General features: G+C 41.1%; 2 protein-coding genes and 1 pseudogene across 4 annotated transcripts; all 3 read left to right on the top strand.

Annotated features, from left to right (window-relative positions):
- Nucleotides 1–1,434: 1,434 nt before the first annotated feature.
- On the top strand, nt 1,435–6,646 carry LOC146523243 (uncharacterized; annotated as a pseudogene). The gene is made up of 5 exons (XR_014871533.1): nt 1,435–2,412; nt 2,513–3,224; nt 3,330–3,455; nt 3,536–3,570; nt 3,656–6,646. The product of XR_014871533.1 is annotated as an uncharacterized LOC146523243 (transcript).
- A 4,747-nt stretch (nt 6,647–11,393) lies between these two features.
- Nucleotides 11,394–15,989, top strand: LOC146523244 (uncharacterized). 2 transcript variants are annotated; one of them, XM_085145939.1, is made up of 4 exons: nt 11,394–12,237; nt 12,345–12,470; nt 12,550–12,584; nt 12,670–15,989. In XM_085145939.1, the coding sequence occupies exons 1-4, from the start codon at nt 11,490–11,492 to the stop codon at nt 12,781–12,783; spliced, it is 1,023 nt and encodes a 340-aa protein (XP_085002065.1). In that variant the 5' UTR covers nt 11,394–11,489; the 3' UTR covers nt 12,784–15,989. The 2 variants fall into 2 exon arrangements, with proteins under 2 accessions (XP_085002065.1, XP_085002075.1); XM_085145949.1 differs by having other exon boundaries at nt 12,553–12,584.
- A 4,803-nt stretch (nt 15,990–20,792) lies between these two features.
- On the top strand, nt 20,793–24,302 carry LOC146523245 (uncharacterized). The gene is made up of 3 exons (XM_085145978.1): nt 20,793–21,168; nt 21,269–21,940; nt 22,046–24,302. Exons 1-3 carry the CDS (start codon nt 21,114–21,116, stop codon nt 22,174–22,176), a joined length of 858 nt encoding a protein of 285 aa, XP_085002104.1. The 5' UTR covers nt 20,793–21,113; the 3' UTR covers nt 22,177–24,302.
- The last annotated feature ends 991 nt before the right edge of the window (nt 24,303–25,293 follow it).

Genomic DNA, 25,293 nt, shown 5'->3' on the forward strand with positions numbered 1-25,293 from the left:
TTGTTGGGTTTTTCTCTGTATCTATGAAGCGCTTAGAGGCGACTTTTGTTGTGATTTGGCGCTATATAAATAAAATTGAATTGAATTGAATTGAATTGGTCTAGTCCTGTCTCTAAGGAATGTGTGAGGGGTCTGCTAAGGCTGGTGATGGCACCAGAAGGTATAAAACTTTAAGGCTGACTCTGCTAGAGGAAAACAGGGCAATACATTTTGGTTATTAGGGAATGCTCTTTTCCCCCTTTTCTAACTCTACAGAAAGGAAAAGAGGTGGTTGCCATGGTGATGGGAGTATTGCCTGCAGAACTGTCATCTCCATAAAGGGAGATGTCTGAAAGGTGCAGGAGATGAAACATATGCAGGACATGGGGTCTAAAGGATTTTCTCCAACTTTTGACCAATCATGTTAACGCTCTGTTTTTACCACACGCAATAAAAGTGTTTACTGCTTGCGTGTGGCAGCTTTTGCCTCCAAGCCAGAGAGACGGCAGTCCACCATGCCATGTAAAACTAATTTGACATTCTAACCATTTAATAATAAATTGTGAAAACTTATCATTTGAGCACCTTTGTCTTTTCTCAAAGAAACACACAAAAAACCCAACACTTTATAGACTTTTTCTTAGTTCTTTCTTAGTTACCCTGTGTTTCCCATGCCTTTCATCATGTTTTCATCAGTTTATGTTAGGATTTGGGACTGCATGTGTTCTATTGTCTTGTGTGTCTTTTCCTTTTTTAGTGCAGGCGGTCATGGTTGTGATCATCAGGGTTTTCCTGATGCACCTGCAGAGCATCAGGCATCATTTGCTAGGCTATTTAAGGAGTAGTGTGACAGCTCTTGGGTGTCGGATTATTGTCTCATTCTCAAGTGGTAACAGGCCAACCATCTTTTATGTACTACTTTGATTAGCAGGACATTCATGGATCGCCTTCGGTTTTCTGGCAGTTTGTGATGCTCACTGTCCAGCCATTCTAAGCCTGAAGTTATCTGGGCATCAACCTGTCTACCTTTCTATTTTACCTCAGTTCATTTCTTCTGGGCCTCAGGCTACCCGCTCACCTGCACTACCACCGGTCCACGTGGTCCCCACTAAAATCTCCAGCCTTATGTATCCCACCTCGTTCCTAGACTGTAAATTCGTGGCTCCTGCTTTATCTGAGTTTTGTATTTTTCTGTTTTTTGCAAAGTGGTCAGGATTAAAGCTTCCTTTTTGAGTTCACTTAATGTTTAATGAGTCCTTCATTTACGTCCTACTTTGCCTGCCACACAGAGAAGGACATCATTCACTGTCCAAAAACAGCTCTGTGTTGACTTAGCGGAAAAATGGCAACCTGTTCAGAGTGTAGCCTGAAACACTTAGGTCTGAGATAATTAAGTGCTAGAAAACAGTAAATATAGGAAAGGGAAAGACCTAATAATATTGTAGTTATCACTACGGTGAAAAGAGGTGCTCAGCTGTCAACTGATCACCAGCTGTTGGTGAGTTGGATCAGGTGGTGGGGGAAGAATGCCTGGCAGAAGACCCGTCCGTGTGATCTTTAACTCCAGACTGTGGCAGAGCTTCGAAAACATCCTGGGGGAAGGGAACGGGAGATCGACAGATGGATTGGTGCTACAGCTCAATTTACTGGTCATTCTACGTGCCTACCCTCATTTATGGTTGGTTTACGGGTGAGGTGTTCCGGGCACCTCCCACTGGGAGGAGACCAGGACAAGCTTGAGAGATTACGTCGCTCGGCTGAGAACGCCTTGGTATTTCCCAGGACAACCTGGAGGAGGTGGCCAGGGAGAGTAAGGTCTGGGCTTCTCTACTTAGGCTTTTGCCCATGCGTCCCAGTCCCGGATAAGTGGAAGAAAATGGATGGATGGAAAGTCACAGTAAAATAACAAAGAAATAAAAACAGATATCCAAAACAGAACCTGGCACAAACAGGAGTCACAACTTCAAATGACAGAAAATCCTAAACACAAACTTCAAAAATTCCAACCATTTATTTAACATGAAAACCATTAAAAAAGCTACTAGCATACTTTGCGTGGTTATGTTTTTTTATTCATGTTTTTTTAAAATATATTAAATATTTCAAAGTGATAAACTATGGGTCTCACACTGCTCCCCACACACACAATGTGTACAGGATATTTAGCGAGTTGACATCTAATATATCTCACCTCTGATCTAAATCATGATGTTCTTCTGTTTTTTTCTCAGCTACTAAGTTTAACACTACAGAGGTCATTGATCATGTGATCTAGTTTTCCATGTACTGTGTAACTTCTGATTGGCCAGTAAAATCTAATCTTCACTCTTAAAAGTGAAGAGTCCCCATTCTTTTATTCAGTACGACTGTTTGGAACAATGGCATCTGCACACATTGTCTTCTATCTGATATGTTTCTTCTTGGGTGTAATTGGTAAGTTTGTGTTTAACCACAATCTAATTCTTTTAAGGTCTTTTTTCTCAGCTGTCATGTTCCACAATGTGTATTTGCTTTGTCTTTCATTTCACCACAGCTCAGAAGAACAACCTGCATTTATCCTCCTCTGTTCATGAAGAAGCACGTTTTATATCAGCTAAATCTGGAGACAGTGTGACTTTACATTGTTACTATGAACATAATATTTTTGCAAATTTTTACTGGTATAAACAAACTTTAGGAGAGAAACCAAAACTCATTTCTACCTTCTATAAGTCACAAACCAATTTTGTACAATTTCATCATCCATTCAACAATAGTGCACGTTTCAGACTAGATAATGAAAAAATAAAAAAAACATTTGATTATCTCAGACTTAAGTGTTTCAGACTCAGCAACTTACTACTGTATACGTTCCTATTTCTACACATCAACATTCTTAGAGACCATTATTGTCAGTGTCAATGATTCAGATTTAAACACACGAACTTTGGTTTATCAGTCAGCATCTGAGACCATCCAGCCAGGAGGCTCTGTAAGTCTGCACTGTATGGTGCACACTATGCTGAGCTGTGATGGAGAACACAGTGTTTACTGGTTCAAAGACTCTGAAGACTCTCAACCAGGACTCATTTACACCCATGGAGTCAGGAATGATCAGTGTGAGAGGAAAGAAAACAAAAGCACACACACCTGTGTCTATAACTTGAGAATTGAGAGCCTGAATGTGTCTCACTCTGGGATCTACTGTGCTGTCGCCCTATGTGGACACATACTGTTTGGAAACGGGACCAAGCTGGACTTTGGGGGTAAGTCAGTTTTCCAGCAGAGGTGACTCACATGGTATTATAAATAGGAGAAGATCATATTTGATGAACTCAGGAAGAAAAGCTAAAAAGCTCTGTCATTTGTAGGATTTACAGATTCTCCTGCCCTGATGTATTTCTTAAGCGCAGCTTTAACGCTCACCACCATCATCAGCGTGTTATCAACTTTTTTAGTGTATAAGATGAAAAAGAGGAACAACTGCCAATCCAGAGGTTAGAATCTGTTTTCATATTTTACTCTTGTGTTTAAAAATAGTGGCATTTAAGTTTAAATCATTTCCTTTTTTTCTCAGCAGACTCAAACGCAAATGATTCTGTAAATTTAGAGGTGAGTGTTAAAGTGTGGAAGTTCATGTGTTTGTAGGAAATGACATTTCTTGTTGAATTGTTATCTTGATTCTTTTGGTGTCCAGAGCACCCAAGAGGACAACCTTCATTATGCTGCTTTGAGAAAAATTAGGACGAAAGGAGCAAGAAGACAGACGAGCAACACCCAGGATACATGTGTGTATTCCGGTATAAAGTAAACAGTAGAAATTAAGATTTATAGTATTACTTTTCTGCTATAGTGATGATTTTGGCATCTTCTCTTTGGTCTGAAAGAAAAATGATTTAACTGCTAACAGCATTTGATCATTTGCATATTTTTGAAAGTCATGTAAATGTAATTCCAGTAGATAATTTGTTTTGGATTTTGGGTTTGATGTATTTTTGAGGTTCTGTAATTTTTAGTTGTCTCTTTGAAGTTGTTGTTGTGTTGACTGTTTTTTATCATTTGAAGTTTTGATTCTTAATTTTGGTAAGTTTAATATTGGATACTTCTATATTTTATTGTTGTATGCTTGTGATATGATTAGGTTTTTGTGGCGGTATTTACTGTATTCAAATGATGAGGCTTAGTTTTTGTGTAAAAATGTAAAACATTATTGTAGAAGTAGAAGTCTCCCAAGTGTTCCCGTTTATAAGACTTTCACCTGCATGTTATTTCTGACCAGTTTAACATTCCCAGTTAGTATTTATAATCCTGTCTTCCCTTTCTTCTTTGTCTCTGTCGCTGTCTATCTCCACCCTCTGCTCCTTCTGGTTTCTGAGGATCTCTAAAATGATTTTTGGATTTTTTTCTATTTTGTAATTCTGTTTGCAAACTGATAAAAGATTAGCTTTCTGTCAGCCTTCAGGCCTACACTTGCATTATTAATTCTTCAAAGTGTGACAGGCTTGGCATCATTCACATGAAGGATAAACACACTGTATTTGTAAAGTACTTGAAACATGGAAACATAAAACTGTACTCAAATGGCCTCCTCAGTCATCAGATTCCAGTCGCAAAGAGCATTTTTAGGATGTGGTGGAATGGGAGATTCACATTGGGGATGTGCAGATTCCAAATATACAGCAGATGCTATCATATCAGTATGGACCAATATGTCTGAGCAAGGTTTTCAGCACCTTGTTGAATCCATGTTTTGAACAGTTAAAGCAGTACAAATCAGTGTTGGATACTGTTACACAGAATTAAATTCAATGTCAATTCAGTTTTATGTAAATATTGCCAATTCAATTCAACAGTCAACTCAAGGTGCTTTAAAATGTAAAGATCCTGCTTTAATAGAGAGTATCCCAACAATAATCCCCAATGAGCAGCAATGCTCACTTTTAAAAGGAAGAGATCTCCAGCAGAACCAAGCTGAGGAAGGCTTTGGAAAAGAGGAGCTATAGAGGAGAAAATGGAAGAGCACAGAAAGACTAAGTTGGCCGGGACAGGTCCTTCCCTCTCTCTTACCTCTTCTATTTAAGTAGTAGTGTGACAGCTCTTGGGTGTCAAATTATTGTCTCAGTCTGAGCTGGTAACACATCAACCATCTTTTTTGTGCTACTTTGATTAGCAGGACATTCACGATCGCCTTCTCTTCTGCTTCCTGCTAGTTCTTGACGCTCACTGCCCAGCCATTCCCAGTTTTCCCAAGTTTTCTGTGCATCAATCTGCCTAACTTTCTATTTTACCTCAGTTCATTTTCCTGGGCCTCAGCCTCCCCGCTCACCTGCACTACCACCAGTCCACGTAGTCCCCACTTCAGTCTCCAGCCTTATGTATCCCACCTCGTTCCTATATTGTGAATATGTGACTTCCTCCTGGTTTATCTGAGTTTTGTATTTTTCTGTTTTTTGGAAAGTGTTCAGTATTAAAGCTGCCTTTTTGAGTTCACTTAATGCTTAATGAGTCCTTCATTTACGTCCTCCGTTGCCTGCCACTCAGAGATGGACATCATTGTCACGTTCCTGGGTCTGTTGACCCAGAGTTTTATGTTTTACTTTATTTGGATGTTGATGTTTATAATTAAGTTATATAGGTGCACTAAGTTCATTTGTTTATTAGATTCCCTTTATGTTTTCAACCCCAGTGTTACATCTCCATTGTCCTTTATGTGTTTCACGTCTGCATGTCTTTTGTTATCAAGTTCATGTTGTCATGTCTGCTTTTCATTACGTTTCCTGTTTTATTTTTAAGAGCTCCTGTGTTCATTGTGTTTAGTTTTGCACTTCCCCTGTGACATCGTTATGGTCATTTGTTTATGCTGTTTCCCCATGTGTTCCCTCTTCCCTCATTAGTCTGCTGTGTGTATTTAGTCTGTGTTTTCTCTTTCAGTCTTTGTCAGGTCGTCTGTTGTTTTCAATGCCATGCTTCAAGGTTTCCATGTTCCACGACTCACGTATTCATGTCCAAGATTATCTGTGTTCTTATCAGTGTCTTTTATGTTGTGCTTTAGTTCACCCAGTTTAGGTTTCAGTTTTTCCCTTGCCCTCTTTGTTTGTCGTTTTTTTGCCAGCCCTCAATAAACAGCTCACTTTTTGTTTATATCAAGTTTTGTTTCATGTTTATTTGTGTCTGCATTTTGGGTCCACTCCTCACTCCATGCAGTCTGCCTCAACGAGACTGTGACAATTATTCAGTGTCCAAAAATGGCTCTGCGTTAACCTGGCGGAAAAATGGCAACCTGTTCAGGGTGTAACCCTCCTTTCAGCCAATGGCAGTTGGGATATTCTCTGCAACTATGAACTGGAAAGTGAAGGAAAAGAAAGAAATGTAGAAACCAGAGACCAAGAGCCAACCCTCAGTTACACTCCTATAGGTTCAGGCTCCTGGGAGATTTCCCATAGTGAACTTAACATGTCTTCTCCACTACACTCTTTCCACTTCTGTATTTTTCTACTCTTTCCCATAGTTTGTGTCTTGTGGTTGTCTTATTATGGTATGCTTTTTTTTCTATTATTCTTGTATATCTCGGATTGACATGGCATTTTCTTTCTGTCTCCTCCACGTTTTCCCTCTCTCATATATCAGTGTGAGTGTGTAAAAACCACTGTGTGTTTCCTCACACAGTGTGCACTGGTATTTACACACATTTGTCTCACTTACTCGGCAGATGAATGAAAGAGTTCTTACCTTGTTTACCTCCTCAGAGGAAGGACTCTCAGATGGGCTTAGGCCATTCTCAACTACAGCAAGGATTTGTGTTGTGCTGAGTTTACCAGTGAGTTCAGAAGTGTCTTTGATGAGGAAATGAGCCCAATGCTGCAGACTATGCCTGCGACAACAGCTTATTTGTTCCGTTTGCAACAAGAGCAAAAGAGTGTGGCTGATTACGTTGTGTAATTTTGGGGGATTTTGGCAGAGTAAGCTGATTGGGAACCAAGGCTCTCTGTGGTGTATACATGGCATAAATTACTATGAGAGATAAATTAACCACTAAAACGTGTACAGATCCCATGAGGCAAAAAATCTCATATATCTGCACTGTGATTAATGATCACCATCCTAAACTGTTCCCACAAAGTTGGAAGCATGAAATTGTCCAACATGTCTTGGTGTGCTGAAGCATTAACAGTTCTATCACTGAGGCTGTGTTGAGATCCTGAAAAACAACCCTACATCATAATCCCCCTCCACTAAACTTTACACTTGGTAGAGGGCAGTCAGGCAAGTACTGTTCTCTTCACACCTGTGAAGTCCAGACTTTACCATCAGATTGTCCGACGGAGAAGTGTGATCTGTCCCTGCAGAGAAGACATCTCCACTCCTCTGGCATCCAGTGGTGGCATGCCTTACGCCACTGCATCTGATGCGGTGCATTTAGATGTATGATGTAAGGCTTTGATGCAGCTGGTTTCCATGAATAAAAAAAACCCACTCCATTAAAATTATGTCATTCAGTACTTCAATTTCTTGGAATTGATGATGAGATAGCCTTTATTTGTCAGTTGCACGTCTTTTGCCCACAACCGAGATGACAGACCTTGCCGACCGTACATACAATACACAAATATCACATTGGGGAGACAGGTCAGGCTAGGTAGCAAGGGGAAAAAAAACATCGAAATGTGTAACACAGAAGGATAATACAGGAATGCACAGATATCAACACACCATAGCACAATAAACACAGACAGCAACATGGGAAAGAGTTCCAGTGTGTACATCTGATCTGGGACCGCTGCAATCTTTCGACTGCGCCTCCAACTGACCCGATGTCCACATCAGAGGGGAGGTAAGCGTTGGAGGTGGCATTGGATCTGGGGTAGGGAGGGTGATGCGTCAGTGAGTGCTTATCAGTATCAGTATATGTATGTGTGTGTGTCCATAGTTCAGCTGAGACAGTGTCCTTCGCCCTGCCAGGCTAAGTAAACAGTCTTCCAGCCAACCCAGGTGGCCTTGCATGGAATGGGAAGGAACAGACTAAACACAGTCGTTATCAGGGAGTTTTGTTCAGCTCCGGCCTTGAGACCGCAGCTGGCGCCGAGAGGGTATCCGCATAAGTGATGGTGCTTTTTACTTTAGTGCGAACAGCTCATATGAATTTCAAAGCAGTTCTACAGTCCAACACTGGTCTCTCAATCTCCCGTTGGAGAGCCGCGAGCTTCGCCATACTTGCGTTCTGTGATGTTGTCATTTCTTGTGCTCAAGGAGCCGATTTCTGAGAACTCACGGCAGTGTGCCTCCCCGAGATGTCATCCAATTTGCGCCCAGAGAGATGTTATTCCGAGCTAGCCCTTCCGAGATGTATCCAGTCTGCAGTCAGAGATCTTATTCACAGTATTCACAGCAGCCGTAGCCTCTCCAAGATCTTATCCGTGCTGACTCAATGAGCCCATTTTGAGAAACTCACGCCTCTCCCATCGTTCCAATCCCAGCGGGCAGCCTTGTGGGGGTTTGAACAGCCGGTTCCGCTTCCTTAATTCATCAATAAGTCAGAACCAGAACCCTGTTACCATGGTTCCGAATAGGTAGATATCTTCAGCACTCAGGCTCACCCGAGCCCAAACTTCTCGTTGAGAAAGGGGTGTCAATTGCATTTAGGGACCAGTTGATCCAATCCATAATTCTTCTTTTAGGTTTTAGAGAACAGACTTTGAGAGAATGTTCCAGGGAAAATACAAAAAAAACACGAGACTAGACAAGGACATAAGCAGGGAAGATAAGGGAGAGGAGAAAAAGTGCGCCCGCCTCCTCCGAGAGCCAAACAAGAATTGTTAGTCTGTCTGGAAAATTGTGGTGCAGTGTACAGCATGGATATGAACTTTACTTTTATTTGTGTTGCACTAAAGGATGAGATTGTGATGGTAAAGTGCAAACTGCCCAAACACAAGATAACAAAAAAAAAAAAAAAACTAGGCCTCATTGCTAGAAAACAGTAAATATAGGAAAAGGAAAGACCTAATAATATTGTAGTTATAATTACGGTCAAGAGAGGTGCTGAGCTGTCAACTGATCACCAACTGGTGGTGAGTTGGATCAGGTGGTGGGGAAGTATGCTGGACAGACCTGGTGCACCGAAACGTATAATGCCTGGCAGAAGCCTCTGCACAAGAGATCATCAACTCCAGAATCCAACAGAGGTGTGAGGAGCAGGAGATCGAGAGATGGATTGGTATGGTGGCTCAGTTTACTGGTCGTTCTATGTCCCTACCCTCACTTATGGTTGGTTTATGGGTGAGGTGTTCCCAGCACCTCCCACTGGGAGGAGACCAGGACATGCTTGAGATATTATGTCTCTTGGCTAGGCTAAGAACGCCTTGGTATTTCCCGGGACAGGCTGGAGGAGATGGCCGGGGAGAGTGAGGTCTGGGTTTCTCTTCTTAGGCTTCTGCACCCACGACCCAGTCAAAGATAAACGGATGAAAATGAATGGATGGATGGAAAGTACCAATTAAATACAAAGGAATAAAAATGAATATCCAAAACTCAACCTGACACAAACAAGAGTCACAACTTCAAATGACAGAAAATCCTAAACACAAATTCAAAAAGATAAAAAAAAAATCCTACAATGTTTTTAACAAGAAAACTATTAAAAAAGATAGTGGCGTATCTTGTGTGGTTGTGTAGTTTATTCACCATTTTTATATACATGAAATATTTCAAAGATATTAACTATGGGTCTCACACTGCCCCACACAAACACATTGTCTACAGGATATTTAGTGAGTTGACATCATCTCAGCTACTAAGTTTAACACTACAGATGTCACTGATCATGTGATCTAGTTTTCCATATACTGTGTAACTTCTGATTGGCCAGTAAAATCTAATCTTCAATCTTTTTTTTTTTTTTTTTTTTTTTTTTTTCCCGCCTGTCCCATTTGGTTCTTTAGCCGTCAGAATTGTTGTCTGAAGACCAACAAGGATACCCAATGGATTTATTTTGCCAAATGGATCATCATGGCATTGCCGTATTGGTCCATTTGATCGACCTTTGTTTTTATTATTTATTTTATTTTCAGTTGTTACAGACGGGACAGACATGAGTGAGGGATAGGAAAGGGAGAAAGAAAGAGGAAGGAAAAGAAAAACAGAAGGGGAGAGGGACAGTGAGAAAGGGGGGAAGAAAAAATATCTCCGGGATCACCTGTTGAGAGAAAAAGAATAGAAAACAAGCAAAAAAAAAAAACAAGACAATGCAACATACTATACACAACACCATCGCATTAATCTAGCTAAGTGAAAACAGCAGTAAATACTAAATATTGAATGTTGTTGTGCAGCACGCAGGACAGACAGCGCACAATGTGCTTTGAAGTAGCAGCCAAGAAAGGTGTGATTTAAGTCTACGAATAGTGAACACCCATGTGCACACCTGTGTGGATCGGCGCGCTTGTATTCAAATGGTTTCCCCATGTAATGGTCTGCTAGAGGATGTAGAGAGCCATAGCCCCGTCCCCCAGGGCATGAAGCAGGCATGGAGGAGATCCAGGCCCCAGACATCCAGAGGCCCCAGAGTGCAAGAGCCCAAGGAGGACCACCGGAGGGGCATCCGTGCCACCTTCATGGGAAGGGCTGAGGATCCCCAGATGAGGGGTCACCCAGTAGCCACCGGGCAGAAGCTAGAGGGGGCTGCACCGGCGTGCCCGCCGGCTCTGCCGGCAGCCAGCTGTGCCAGAGTGAACCGAGCCACAGGCACAGAGGCCGGAGGCCCGAGGGCCCCCCGCGCCCCGGAAGAGGCCTGACCGAGCAGCAGGCGCCAGGCCCCGCCAAGTAGTCACCGGGAGTGAGCTGGTACATACCTGAGCGCCCAGCCCCGGACACCAAGAACCACCAACGCACCGACCCCTGAGGGCATCAGTCACCGGCAGGGAGTGTGGTGAGGGGAGATAGGCCTCCACACTTTGGAGGGCCTTGGAGTTCCCAGAGAGGTGAAGTCTAAGACCCGACCTGACATATAGACACAGACAAACAGGCACACACAGACACAGACATGCATTCCCACCCTCATGCACACATATACAAACACTCAGCACTCACCCAACGCAGGAATAAACGTAAATGGACATGTACACACAATCACACTCCCCAAACATACTCTATATCCCGGGTCCAGGTATCCTCACCCCCAGAGATGGAAACGGCACCCAGACCCAAGAGATGTTACCCTTCCCTCCGGGGTGGAGGCAAGCAGACCGCCCCAGGCTCCGCAGCAGCAGGGAGGCCAATCGGACAGCCAGCATCTCTTCCCAGCCCCCCCGCCCCGATGGCTAGCAGAGAACTTCAATCTTAAACTTCTAATCTTCAATCTTAAAAGTGAAGAGTCGCCATTCTTTTATTCAGTACGACTGTCTGGAACAATGGCATCTGCACACATTGTCTTCTATCTGATATGTTTGTTCTTGGGTGTAATTGGTAAGTTTGTCTTTAACCACAATCTAATTTTAATTCTATTCTAAGCTCTTTTTTCTCAGCTGTCATTTTCCACAATGTGTATTTGCTTTGTCTTTCCTTTCACCACAGCTCAGAAGAACAAACTGCATTTATCCTCCTCTGTTCACGAAGAAGCACGTTTTATATCAGCTAAATCTGGAAACAGTGTGACTTTACATTGTTACTATGAACAGAATGTTGCTGCACGTTTTTACTGGTACAAACAAACTTTAGGAGAGAAACCAAAACTCATTTCTACCTTCTATGAGTCAGAAACCGATTTTGTAAAATTTCATCATCCATTCAACAATAGTGCACGTTTCAGACTAGATAATGAAAAAGGAGAAAAACATTTGATTATCTCAGACTTAAATGTTTCAGACTCAGCAACTTACTACTGTATACGTTCCTATTTCTACACACCAACATTCTTAGAGACCATTATTGTCAGTGTCAATGATTCAGATTTAAACATACGAACTTTAGTTCATCAGTCAGCATCTGAGACCATCCAGCCAGGAAGCTCTGTAAGTCTGCACTGTATGGTGCACACTATGCTGAGCTGTGATGGAGAACACAGTGTTTACTGGTTCAAAGACTCTGAAGACTCTCAACCAGGACTCATTTACACCCGTGGAGTCAGGAATGATCAGTGTGAGAGGAAAGAAAACAAAAGCACACACACCTGTGTCTATAACTTGAGAATAGAGAGCCTGAATGTGTCTCACGCTGGGATCTACTACTGTGCTGTCGCCCTATGTGGACACATAATGTTTGGAAACGGGACCAAGCTGGACATTGGGGGTAAGTCACTTTTCCAGCAGAGGTGACTCACATGCTATTTTAAATAGGAGCAGATCATATTTGATGAACTCAGAGCTAAAAAGGTCTGTCATTTCTTGGTTTTACAGTTTGGCAGGATTCTGCTGCCCTGATGTATTTCTTAAGCGCAGCTTTAACGCTCACCACCATCATCAGCGTGTTATCAACTTTTTTAGTGTATAAGATGAAAAAGAGGAACAACTGCCAATCCAGAGGTTAGAATCTGTTTTCATATTTTACTCTTGTAGTTTTAAAACAATCATTTAAGTTTAAATTATTTCCTTTTTTTCTCAGCAGACTCAAACGCAAATGATTCTGTAAATTTAGAGGTGAGTTTTAAAGTGTGGAAGTTCATGTGTTTGTAGGAAACTACATTTCTTGTTGAATTGTTATTTTGAGTCTTTTGGTATCCAGAGCACCCAAGAGGACAACCTTCATTATGCTGCTTTGAGAAAAATTAGGACGAAAGGAGCAAGAAGACAGACGAGCAACACCCAGGATACATGTGTGTACTCCGGTATAAAGTAAACAGTAGAAATTAAGATTTATAGTATTACCTTTCTGCTATAGTGATGATTTTGGCATCTTCTCTTTGGTCTGAAAGAAAAATGATTTAACTGCTAACAGCATTTGATCACTTGCGTATTTTTGAAATTCCTGTAAATGTAATTCCAGTAGAAAATTTGATTTTGGGTTTTATGTATTTTTTAAGTTTTGAAGTCATTTTTAGTTGTCTGTTTACATTTGTTGTTGGGGTTGAGGTTTTTTTTATCATTTGAAGTTTTGATTCTTTATTATGGTGGGTTCAGAATTGGATATTTGTTTTGACTCCCTATTTTATGGTTTTGTGTTCGTGATATGATTAGGTTTTTGTGGTGGTATTTACTGTATTTAAAATGCTTAGGCTTAGTTTTTGTGTTAGAATGTATAATATTATTGTGAGTAGTAGTCTCACATGTGTTCCTGTTGATGATGACTTTCACCTGCATGTTGTTTTTTAACATTCCAATCCAATCCCACTTTATTTATAGATGAATTTAAAACAGCATCGTTGACCAAAGTGTTTTCCAGCAAAAAACTCAGATAAAAGTTAAAAGCCATACATTAAACAGACAAATAAATATCAATAACAATAAAATAAATACATGAATGAAAAAAGAAGATCAAAACTGACTTCAAGCTTACTCTGGTAGTGCTCTTAAAAAGCCTTGGAAAAAAGGTGTGTGTTTTTTTAAAGTGATTATAAGATTTCAAGTTTTGGGGCCATCGTAATATGGATGGTAAAATGGTAAATGGCCTGTATTTGTATAGTGCTTTACTAGTCCCTAAGGACCCCAAAGCGTTTACACATCCAGTCGGACACTGGTACCACCAGGCCCTCTGACTACCACCAGTAGGCAACGGGTGAAGCGTCTTGCCCAAGGACACAACGACAGAGACGCTCGAATCGCCAACCTTCTGATTACAAGACGAACTGCCAACCCTTGAGCCACATTCGCCACGATAATAAGTTCAATGATCCCCTAACTTCCTGTCAAGATGAACTTTTACACATCCAGCCATCCACCCATTCACACACACTGTTGGAATTGATATTTTTTGTCTTGTCATTTGTGCTTAGAAACATATAATCATTTATGCTTAGATATATATATAATCATTTAAGTGCTGATAAAGTATCTTATCCTTAGTAGGTCTGATAAGAGTCTATGTGCACTTGTGTACCATGAGATGAGCGGAAGCAGCCATGACGTTATAATTTTCATTATAGCTGTAGAAACCAGACTGTCTTGTTCGTTATCTCAAACTCTAGGTCTTCACACCTTTAAATGTCCTATTGCAAGTTCATGTTTTTATATTTTAGCAAGACGTTTACTTTTCTGCATACAGTTTAAGTTCATTGAAAGGCCACAATCGCCCCCATATGGAGGGGAAGCTTATTCCATAATTTAGGGGACACAACAGCAAAAGCTTGGTCCCTCTGGTGTTTCAGTCTCGGCATGGGGACAGCAAGAAGTGACTGGTCAGTTGATCTAAGAGACCTTTGTGGAGTGTATCGGTGTAGATGGTCTGACAGGTAAGTGGGAGTCAGGCCATTTAAAACTTTAAAAGCAAACAATAAAATTTTAAAATGAATTCTAAAATCGACAGGCAACCAGTGTAAAGAGGCAAGAACAGATGTAATGTGCTCATGTTTGCGTTTCCCAAGCAGCAGCATTCTGGACCATTTGCAAGCGTGATAGTGAAGTCTGATATAATATAAAACAATATAAAGAGGAATTTTTAGTCCAAGGTTGATGACAATTGGTTTGACACAGGATGTGAGAGGACCCAAGAGATGGTGGGACACCAGGGCCTTGGGGGGTTAAGGTCATTGTTTTTCAGGGATAGATGAATCTGACAGTTGTCTGCATAAAAATTGGATTTGTGTTTTTTAATAATATGGTCAATGGGGAAGTAAATAAATGCTAAAAAGAAGGGGCCCGAGGATGGACCCCTGAGGTACACCACATGGGAGAGGGGCGGAGGATGAATGAAATTTCCCAAGTGACACAGAGAAACTTCTGTCAGACAGGTATGACTTGAATCACTCCAAGGCAGTGCCTGTAATTCCAACATGATGTTCTAGGCGAGAAATTAAAATGTTGTGATCTACTGTATCGAAAGAGAACCCACCCCGGGGATAAATAAAGTTTTATTTTATCTAATTTAATCTAATAACTTTAATCTCAGCCAAACCGATTTACTCACGAACAAATAAAACACTGAAATAAGCCAAACAATAACATTTTTAGGTTGTCTAAGTGACTTATATATTATGTTTAACCTGAGTAGCAAAAGTCTGCGGTGATCTGAAAATGATGTGCCGGGAGTTGTGCCGTTCTCGGCGGCTTCAGTGACCCTAAAGCTCTCAGCTAGCTATCGAGCTGGTGGGTAACAGATGTCTCCGAAAACGTCGAAGCACTTTTGCAAATATGCAATATCTTGATAAACCGAGCAGATATTTGAAGTTTACACACCCACTGAAAATATGTTAAAAGTTTATTTTGTTGCCCAGAAAGATTAATAAGAGTAATTTTAAAACTTAGTAGCGGCCACCATTGTTGGAAACTGGAGTTTGGCTGGGCCACGCTATGAATCCTGGGTGGGCCACGAAGGACACACCAGACCCATCCTTCAAATTCCGGGAAAAGGAGGACGCATTTGTTGGCTGCATTCGGAGGAGTCTACGAATTTGGACAGCCTTTAGTGCGTTGCTGTGATGTAATCGGCCTACAAATGCGGCCTGAATGTGTAAAGCGCTTTGGGGTCCTTAGGGACTAGAAAAGCACTATACAAATACAGGCCATTTACCATTTACCTTGCTGAATCAATGTTTTGAAGAAATAAGCCAGTACAAAACATACTTCTTGTTTTGTTCTGCTCCAAATCACCTCGTTCCTACACTGTGAATATGTGGCTCTTGCTTTATGTGAGTTTTGTGTTGTTCTGTTTTCTGGAAAGCGTTCAGTATTAAAGCTGCCTTTTTGAGTTCACTTAGTCCTTCATTTACATCCTAGTTTGCCTGCCACTCAGAGAAGGGCATCATTCACTGTCCAAAAACAGCTCCGTGTTAACCTAGTGGAAAAATGGCAACCTTTTTAGGGTGTAACCCTCCTTTCACCTTTTGGCAGTCAGGATATTCTCTGCAACTCATCATTTTGTGTTTCTTGTGTTTTTATGACTTTGTGTGTTATGCTCAGTGTTGGGGAGTAACGGAATACATGTACCGCCGTTACGTATTTAAAATACAAAATATGAGTAACTGTATTCCGTTACAGTTACCGTTTAAAAAGGTGGTATTCAGAATACAGTTACTTTGTTGAAATAAATGGATTACACAGTGGTACTTTCCTGCTTCATATTGTCGCGGGTCAGGACTGTTTAGGTTTTGTTTGACAGCTACGGTCTGTAGTTCAAGGCGGCAGCGTTGCGGTTGCCATGGTTACAGGGTGACGCTCTCGCTCTGCGTGTTTCCTGGGTGAGAGAGAGCACCTTTTTGTTGTTGTTGTTTTGCTAAGCTAATAGGCAGAATGCTACAGGCTCTAAAGAATGTAGCCTCATGGGCAGTGTAGTCCGTGTTGCAGGGAGAATGGACTGCCATACTCGTTATGTGTCTGTGAGCGAGGGAGGGAGAAAAAGGAAAAGTATGAGCTGTCATCGAGCAAAAACGGGAGCTGGAAGCATGTAAATATAATAATAACCACTGCAACCAAGAAGAGTGCCTGACGAGCCCAGTTGTAAGTACGCTATTAAGACTCGACTGTACACCGTGTTCGTGTTTTCCTCCAAAAACAATAAGTTCCGTTGGAGCAGCCTTTCAGCGCCTCTCTCTGTCTCTCGCAAGCAGAGTTGACCCAGACAACAAAGTAAAGCTAGTTTTCGGCTACAGTTCGGAGCCACGGACCTTCAGTAATAGTGATAAATCACACAGAAATAGTACATTCATGTAGTTGTAAAATGCATGATAATATGTTAAGTAATCCAAAGTATTCAGAATACGTTACAGAATACATTTTAGGGCATGTATTCTGTATTCTGTAATGCAATACATTTTAAAAGTAACCTTCCCAACACTGGTTATGCTTTATTATTCTTAGTGGTCTATGTTGTGTCTATGTCGACCTTTGTACATTTAGGCTCCCCTCATGTCTTTGCCCTCTGTGCCCCCTTCTGTGTGTATGTGTTTAGGTGTGTTAGTCCTAAACACATACACACCATGCCCATGTTCCCTTCCTTGTGTGTGTCATTCCATGTTTCCCATCTATGTTTATCTCCTTATACTTTCTTGTTTTCCCGAGTGTTGTGTCTTCCCAGTCCAAGTGACATGTTATGATGTTTTGTCTCCCTTCGCGTCATGTCTCTCTCCCGTCCTCCCTCACACTCCCTCGTGTTCCCTCGCTCTATCCCGTCTGCCTCTCCTCCACTCCTGCATCATGTTCCTCTGTTTCCTGTTTTATTGTAAAGGTCTTGTGTTTCCATGTTTTGTTCAGCTTTACTTCCCCTGTCTTGTTAGGGTTATTTGTGTCAGCTGTGTTGCTCGTGTGTTCTCATTTCCTCATTATCCTTCTGCGTATTTATGTCAGCGTCTCCCTCAATCTCGTGTCGCAATCTCCCTCATGGCAGTGTGTCTCTCCCTGTGTTTCCTCGTGTATTCATGTTTATAGAGTCCCAGTTTATTTTTGTATTGCCTTTTTTCCCTTTCAGCTAATAAAGCTGTATTTTGAGTGTAAATCCCATTTTCTGTGAGTTTGCATTTGGGTCCTTTCCTGCCTGCCTGCACAGCTGTTTCATGACAGTTAGCATGTATTCTCTACTGCACTCTTTTTCACTTCTTTATTTTTCTACTTGTAAACATACCACGGCAGACCCGATGACCATCTCATGCTTTTCAGCATTTACTTGTATTAACTCTCACGTTTCCTGTTTTACACACCGGCTGCAGCTTTGCAGCTTGCAGCCACACACACTAACAACAACAATAACGTTGCAGGACGTAGTTCAGCTTTGAAGATGGAGAAGTGTGATTGTGAATGCCGCTTAGGTGCGTCTGCCTCCCCTGCAGCAGCACTTCAGACCACGCCATGCCACATACCCCCATCGCCCGACTGAGCTCCCCCATCCTGCGCATGAGCGGGAGAGTGAACAGTGAACGGACAGTCAGGCCCCCCCGGTCCAGCGACAGGAAAGTGTCCATCCAAGTGGCCGCCGCATGTCTGATGGAAGAGAGGCCAGACCGGGCAGCACATCCACCTCCGTCTCCAGCTTGGCAGGTCCCGCCAGCTCACGCTGAGCCAGTCCTCCCCGGGCATTGTCTACACTCAGGCAGAGCAGGCTCCACTGGGGCGGCGACCCAGGTCTTCCCTGGTCCTTAGAGACCGGGGTCTCTCCACCCTCTCTCCACCTCCAGCTGGCGAGGTGCGTGAGACGTTGGTAAGTCTGATGGTTGCTTAGTGACCCTTCTCTGGGGAACCAGAACGGGTGCAGGCCCCTGCCAAGCACCAGCTGCTCCCACCCAAGGAGTGGTTACAGGCGCGGCAGCAGGTTGTGTCGTGGCTGTCCTCACCCTGGGGGCCAACATGGGAAAATAGTGGCACAGTCTAAAGTAGAGATGGATCGATCCGATATTACTTATCGGTCTGATACTGACCTAAATTGCTGGATCGGATATCGGAGAGAAATAAAAAATGTAATCCGATCCAAAGTATCACAAAATCATCTCACAAAACACACTACTTGGCATAACTCAGCTCGGCGCATCGGAGCAGTATGTGTCATGTGATAGAGCGGCTGTTGTCTGTGAGACCTGTTGGCGGTCTGTTGGAGCATTTGGAGCCTCACTACATGCTTCCTAACCGCTGCATTTCATCTCGGTGAAAACTATCCCAGAGAAGTAAAGCAAGTGTGTAAATTCATCCCTGAATGTTTGCATAGTATTTCCACGTTAAGCTTAACAACTGATATATTGAGCCACAGCTGGACTGGACATCGGAGTTCCATATTGAGGTGAAAAGGAAGCGATTTGTCCCGTACTTCAGCTAGAATTAAAAAATAGACACAAAGCTGGAGTTATTCTGTCTCTGCTGCGCAGTTGCATCTACTTCTCGCATTCTCTCCCCCTTCCTCTCCTGTTATTACTTCAGACATGAAACTGATCAACGATCAGCTGATCGGCTTTTCTGCCGCAAGTCCCGTCTTTCTTGTTTGTTTATCGCCCACTTTGTGCTAGAAACAGGAGACCAGCGGATAAACAACAGCAGCACATTTAAGCGTGATAAGCTGTTGTTAGAATGTATTTAATATTACTTTCTAGTATCAGCTGATGTTTGCTGGAGCCATGGCTGTAAAAGCTGCTGGTCATGATGTCGGTTTGGATATGTGGTGAGAGGGAAACATGAAAATGAAACCAGGAGATGTCCTTACTGAATCATCAGAGCTGAGCAGGTGATGGAGAAACAAGTTTACTTTTTAGCTGACATGAATGAGTTGAAGGGAAGTTATGAACTGTTTCTGACAACTAACACCAGGATACTTTTCTACACAGCTGATGGTTGGTAACTGTGCAGGGGCGGGTCTAACAAAGTTTTGTCGGGGGGGCAGGTTGGGCATTAACAGGGAAAAGAGGTCACAAATAAATATTTTTCTTTGAATAAATAATTATCTGAATCATACAACAAAAGTGGTCATCTGATTAAATGTATAGAAATCCATTATTGTGTATAGTAACTAATAAGTCTAATATACCCTAGTAAGCTATAGAACTTTTTACTTTGGGAAGATACCATCTGTGCAGTCTGCAATTCTTTTGAAGAAAGATGCTCAATCTATTTACACTTGCATTAAATTAAAGTTGATTACATCAATTATATACTAATATTTTTGCTGGGAGTTGGCAACCCTATTAGTTAGGTAGGTAAGTACTCTTTAAAATACCAGAATAGGGAGGATGGTGTAGGTTTAAATTTATTAGATTGATCAGTGTTGGGTGGAGTCCATTTTTCGCATGCAGGTATAACAGAATAGCTTCAGTCTCTTGTTTTTTAAAACTTGAGTATGAACTTATACAAAATGCAGCAAGATATTTATAAAAAAAACAGTTTTATTGATTACCAAATACGTTATATCAGATTCATATCGGTATCGGCAGATATCCAAATTTATGATATTGGAATCAGTATCGGACATTAAAAAGTGGTATCGTGCCATCTCTAGTCTAAAGCATGCATATGAACTTTACCATCATGCTCTCATCCTTTAGTGCAATACAAATCAAAGTAAAGTGCAAACTACCCAAACACAAGAAAGCAAAAAAACTATGCCGCATTGCTAGAAAACAGTAAATTTATGAAAGGGAAAGACCTAATAATATTGTAGTTATCAGTACTGTGAAGAGAGGTGCTGAGTTGTCAACTGATGACTAACTGGTGGTGAGATGGATCATGTAGCAGGGGAGGAATGCCTGGCAGAAGTCCCGTATGCGAGATCCTTAACTCTTGACTCCGGCAGAGCTTTGACAACATTCTGGGAGAAACGAGTGGGAGATCGACAGACAGATTGGTGCTACAGCTCAATTTACTGGTCGTTCTACATCCCTACCTTTACTTATGGTTGGTTTATGGGGGAGATGTTCCGGGCACCTCCCACTGGGAGGAGGCCAAGACATGCTTGAACAATTATTTCTCTTCGCTGGTCTAGGAATGCCTTGGTGTTTCCTGGGACAAGCTGGAGGAGGTGGCCAGGGAAGAGAGAGGTCTGGGCTTCTCTGCTTAGGTTGCTGCCCCCGTGACCCAGTCACGGAAAAGTGGAAGAAAATGGATGGAAAGTCACAGTAAAATAACAAAGAAATAAAAAACAGATATCCAAAACAGAACCTGGCACAAACAGGAGTCAAAACTTCATGACATAAAATCCTAAACACAAACTCAAAAATATAAAAAGATCAAACTTCCCAAAATGTATCTAACATAACAAACATTAAAAAGGTAATGGTATATTTTGTGTGCTTGTGTATTATTTTTCATGGTTTAATACATTAAATATTTCAAAACGATAAACTATGGGTCTCACACTGCCCCACACACACACATTGTCTACAGGATATTTAGCGAGTTGACATCTGATATATCTCACCTCTGATGTAAAGCATGATGTTCTTCTGTTTTTTTTCTCAGCTGCTAAGTTTAACACTACAGATGTCATTGATCATGTGATCTAGTTTTCCATATACTGTGTAACTTCTGATTGGCCAGTAAAATCTAATCTTCACTCTTAAAAGTGAAAAGTCGCCATTCTTTTATTCAGTACGACTGTTTGGAACAATGGCATCTGCACACATTGTCTTCTATCTGATATGTTTGTTCTTGGGTGTAATTGGTAAGTTTGTGTTTAACTACAATCTAATTCTTTTAAGGTCTTTTTTCTCGGCTGTCATGTTCCACAATGTGTATTTGCTTTGTCTTTCATTTCACCACAGCTCAGAAGAACAACATGCATTTATCCTCCTCTGTTCATGAAGATGCACGTTTTATATCAGCTAAATCTGGAGACAGTGTGACTTTACATTGTTACTATGAACAGAATGTTGCTGCACGTTTTTACTGGTATAAGCAAACTTTAGGAGGGAAACCAAAACTCATTTCTACCTTCTATAAGTCAGAAACAAATTTTGTACAATTTCATCATCCATTCAACAATAGTGCACGTTTCAGACTAGATAATGAAAAAAGAAAAAAACATTTGATTATCTCAGACTTAAGTGTTTCAGACTCAGCAACTTACTACTGTATACGTTCCAACTGGTACAGACCAACATTCTTAGAGACCATTATTGTCAGTGTCAATGATTCAGATTTAAACGTACAAGCTTTAGTTCATCAGTCAGCATCTGAGACCATTCAGCCAGGAGGCTCTGTAAGTCTGCACTGTATGGTTCACACTATGCTGAGCTGTGACCAACCAGGACTCATTTACACCCGTGGAGTCAGGAATGATCAGTGTGAGAGGAAAGAAAACAAAAGCACACACACCTGTGTCTATAACTTGAGAATTGAGAGCCTGAATGTGTCTCACGCTGGGATCTACTACTGTGCTGTCGCCCTATGTGGACACATACTGTTTGAAAACGGGACCAAGCTGGACTTTGGGGGTAAGTCAGTTTTCCAGCAGAGGTGACTCACATGGTATTATAAATAGGAGCAGATCATATTTGATGAACTCAGGAAGAAAAGCTAAAAAGCTCTGTCATTTGTAGGATTTATAGATTCTCCTGCCCTGATGCATTTCTTAAGCGCAGCTTTAACGCTCACCACCATCATCAGTGTGTTATCAACTTTTTTAGTGTATAAGATGAAAAAGAGGAACAACTGCCAATCCAGAGGTTAGAATCTGTTTTCATATTTTACTCTTGTGTTTAAAAATAGTGGCATTTAAGTTTAAATCATTTCCTTTTATTTCTCAGCAGACTCAAACGCAAATGATTCTGTAAATTTAGAGGTGAGTTTTAAAGTGTGGAAGTTCATGTGTTTTTAGGAAACTACATTTCTTGTTGAATTTTTATTTTGATTCTTTTGGTGTCCAGAGCACCCAAGAGGACAACCTTCATTATGTTGTCTTGAGAAAAATTAGGACGAAAGGAGCAAGAAGACAGACGAGCAACACCCAGGATACATGTGTGTACTCCGGTATAAAGTAAACAGTAGAAATTAAGTTTTATAGTATTACCTTTCTGCTATAGTGATGATTTTGGCATCTTCTCTTTGGTCTGAAAGAAAAATGATTTAACTGCTAACAGCATTTGATTACTTGCGTATTTTTGAAATTCCTGTAAATGTAATTCCAGTAGAAAATTTGATTTTGGGTTTTATGTATTTTTGAAGTTTTGAAGTCATTTTTAGTTGTCTGTTTACATTTGTTGTTGGGGTTGAGGTTTTTTTTATCATTTGAAGTTTTGATTCTTTATTATGGTGGGCTCAGTATTGGATATTTGTTTTGACTCCCTATTTTATGGTTTTGTGTTCGTGATATGATTAGGTTTTTGTGGTGGTATTTACTGTATTTAAAATGCTTAGGCTTAGTTTTTGTGTTAGAATGTATAATATTAGCCTCACATGTGTTCCTGTTGATGATGACTTTCACCTGCATGTTGTTTTTTAACATTCCAATCCAATCCCACTTTATTAATAGATGAATTTAAAACAACATCATTGACCAAAGTGCTTTCCAGCAAAAAACTCAGATAAAAGTTAAAAGCCATACATTAAACAGACAAATAAATAAATATCAATAACAATAAAATAAATACATGAATGAAACAAGAAGATCAAAACTGACTTCAAGCTTACTCTGGTAGTGCTCTTAAAAAGCCTTGGAAAAAAGGTGTGTTTTTTTTTTTTAAAGTGATTATAAGATTTCAAGTGTTGGGGCCATTGTAATATGGATGGTAAAATGGTAAATGGCCTGTATTTGTATAGTGCTTTACTAGTCCCTAAGGACCCCAAAGCGTTTACACATCCAGTCGAACACTGGTACCACCAGGCCCTCTGACCACCACCAGTAGGCAACGGGTGAAGCGTCTTGCCCAAGGACACAACGACAGAGACTGTCGGAGCTGGGGCTCGAATTGCCAACCTTCTGATTACAAGACAAACTGCCAACTCTTGAGCCACATTCGCCACAATAACAAGTTCAATAATCCCCTAACTTCCTGTCAAGATGAACTTTTACACATCCAGTCATCCACCCATTCACACACACTGTTGGAATTGATATTTTTTGTCTTGTCATTTGTGCTTAGAAACATATAATCATTTATGCTTAGATATATATATATAATCATTTGTGTGCTGATAAAGTATCTTATCCTTAGTAGGTCTGATAAGAGTCTATGTGCACTTGTGTACCATGAGATGAGCGGAAGCAGCCTTGACGTTATAATTTTCATTATAGCTGTAGAAACCAGACTGTCTTGTTCGTTATCTCAAACTGTAAGACTTCACACCTTTAAATGTCCTATTGCAAGTTCATGTTTTTATATTTTAGCAAGACGTTTACTTTTCTGCATACAGTTTAAGTTCATTGAAAGGCCACAATCGCCCCCATATGGAGGGGAAGCTTATTCCATAATTTGGGGGACACAACAGCAAAAGCTTGGTCCCTCTGGTGTTTCAGTCTCGGCATGGGGACAGCAAGAAGTGACTGGTCAGTTGATCTAAGAGACCTTTGTGGAGTGTATCGGTGTAGATGGCCGCCCCTCCCTGAGCCTGGTTCTGCCGGAGGTTTCTTCCTGTTAAAAGGGAGTTTTTCCTTCCCACTGTCGCCAAAGTGCTTGCTCATAGGGGGTCATATGATTGTTGGGTTTTTCTCCGTATCTATGAAGCGCCTTGAGGCGACTTTTGTTGTGATTTGGCGCTATATAAATAAAATTGAATTGAATTGACAGGTAAGTGGGAGTCAGGCCATTTAAAACTTTAAAAGCAAACAATAACATTTTAAAATGAATTCTAAAATCGACAGGCAACTAGTGTAAAAAAATGTAACCAGTGTACTGAAAATGATGTGCTGGGAGTTGTGGCGTTCTTGGCGGCTTCAGTGACCCTAAAGCTCTCAGCTAGCTATCGAGCTGGTGGGTAACAGACGTCTCCGAAAACGTCAAAGCACTTTTGCAAATATGTAATATCTTGATAAACCGAGCAGATATTTGAAGTTTACACACCCACTGAAAATATGTCAAAAGTTTATTTTGTAGCCCAGAAAGATTAATAAGAGTAATTTTAAAACTTAGTAGCGGCCACCATTGTTGGAAACTGGAGTTTGGCTGGGCCACGCTATGAATCCTGGGAGTTGCTGGGAGTTGGCAACCCTATTAGTTAGGTAGGTAAGTACTCTTTAAAATACCAGAATAGGGAGGATGGTGTAGGTTTAAATTTATTAGATTGATCAGTGTTGCTGAACTATAAAATGTTTTGGGTGGAGTACATTTTTCGCATGCAGGTATAACAGAATAGCTCCAGTCTGTTGTTTTTTAAAACTTGAGTATGAACTTATACAAAATGCAGCAAGATATTTATAAAAAAAACAGTTTTATTGATTACCAAATACGCTATATCAGATTCATATCGGTATCGGCAGATATCCAAATTTATGATATCGGAATCAGTATCGGACATTAAAAAGTGGTATCGTGCCATCTCTAGTCTAAAGCATGCATATGAACTTTACCATCATGCTCTCATCCTTTAGTGCAATACAAATCAAAGTAAAGTGCAAACTACCCAAACACAAGAAAGCAAAAAAACTATGCCGCATTGCTAGAAAACAGTAAATTTATGAAAGGGAAAGACCTAATAATATTGTAGTTATCAGTACTGTGAAGAGAGGTGCTGAGTTGTCAACTGATCACTAACTGGTGGTGAGATGGATCATGTAGCAGGGGAGGAATGCCTGGCAGAAGTCCCGTATGCGAGATCCTTAACTCTTGACTCCGGCAGAGCTTTGACAACA

This window comes from Neolamprologus multifasciatus, chromosome 3 (genome assembly GCF_963576455.1).
Source record: "Neolamprologus multifasciatus chromosome 3, fNeoMul1.2, whole genome shotgun sequence".
Lineage (NCBI taxonomy): Eukaryota > Metazoa > Chordata > Actinopteri > Cichliformes > Cichlidae > Neolamprologus > Neolamprologus multifasciatus.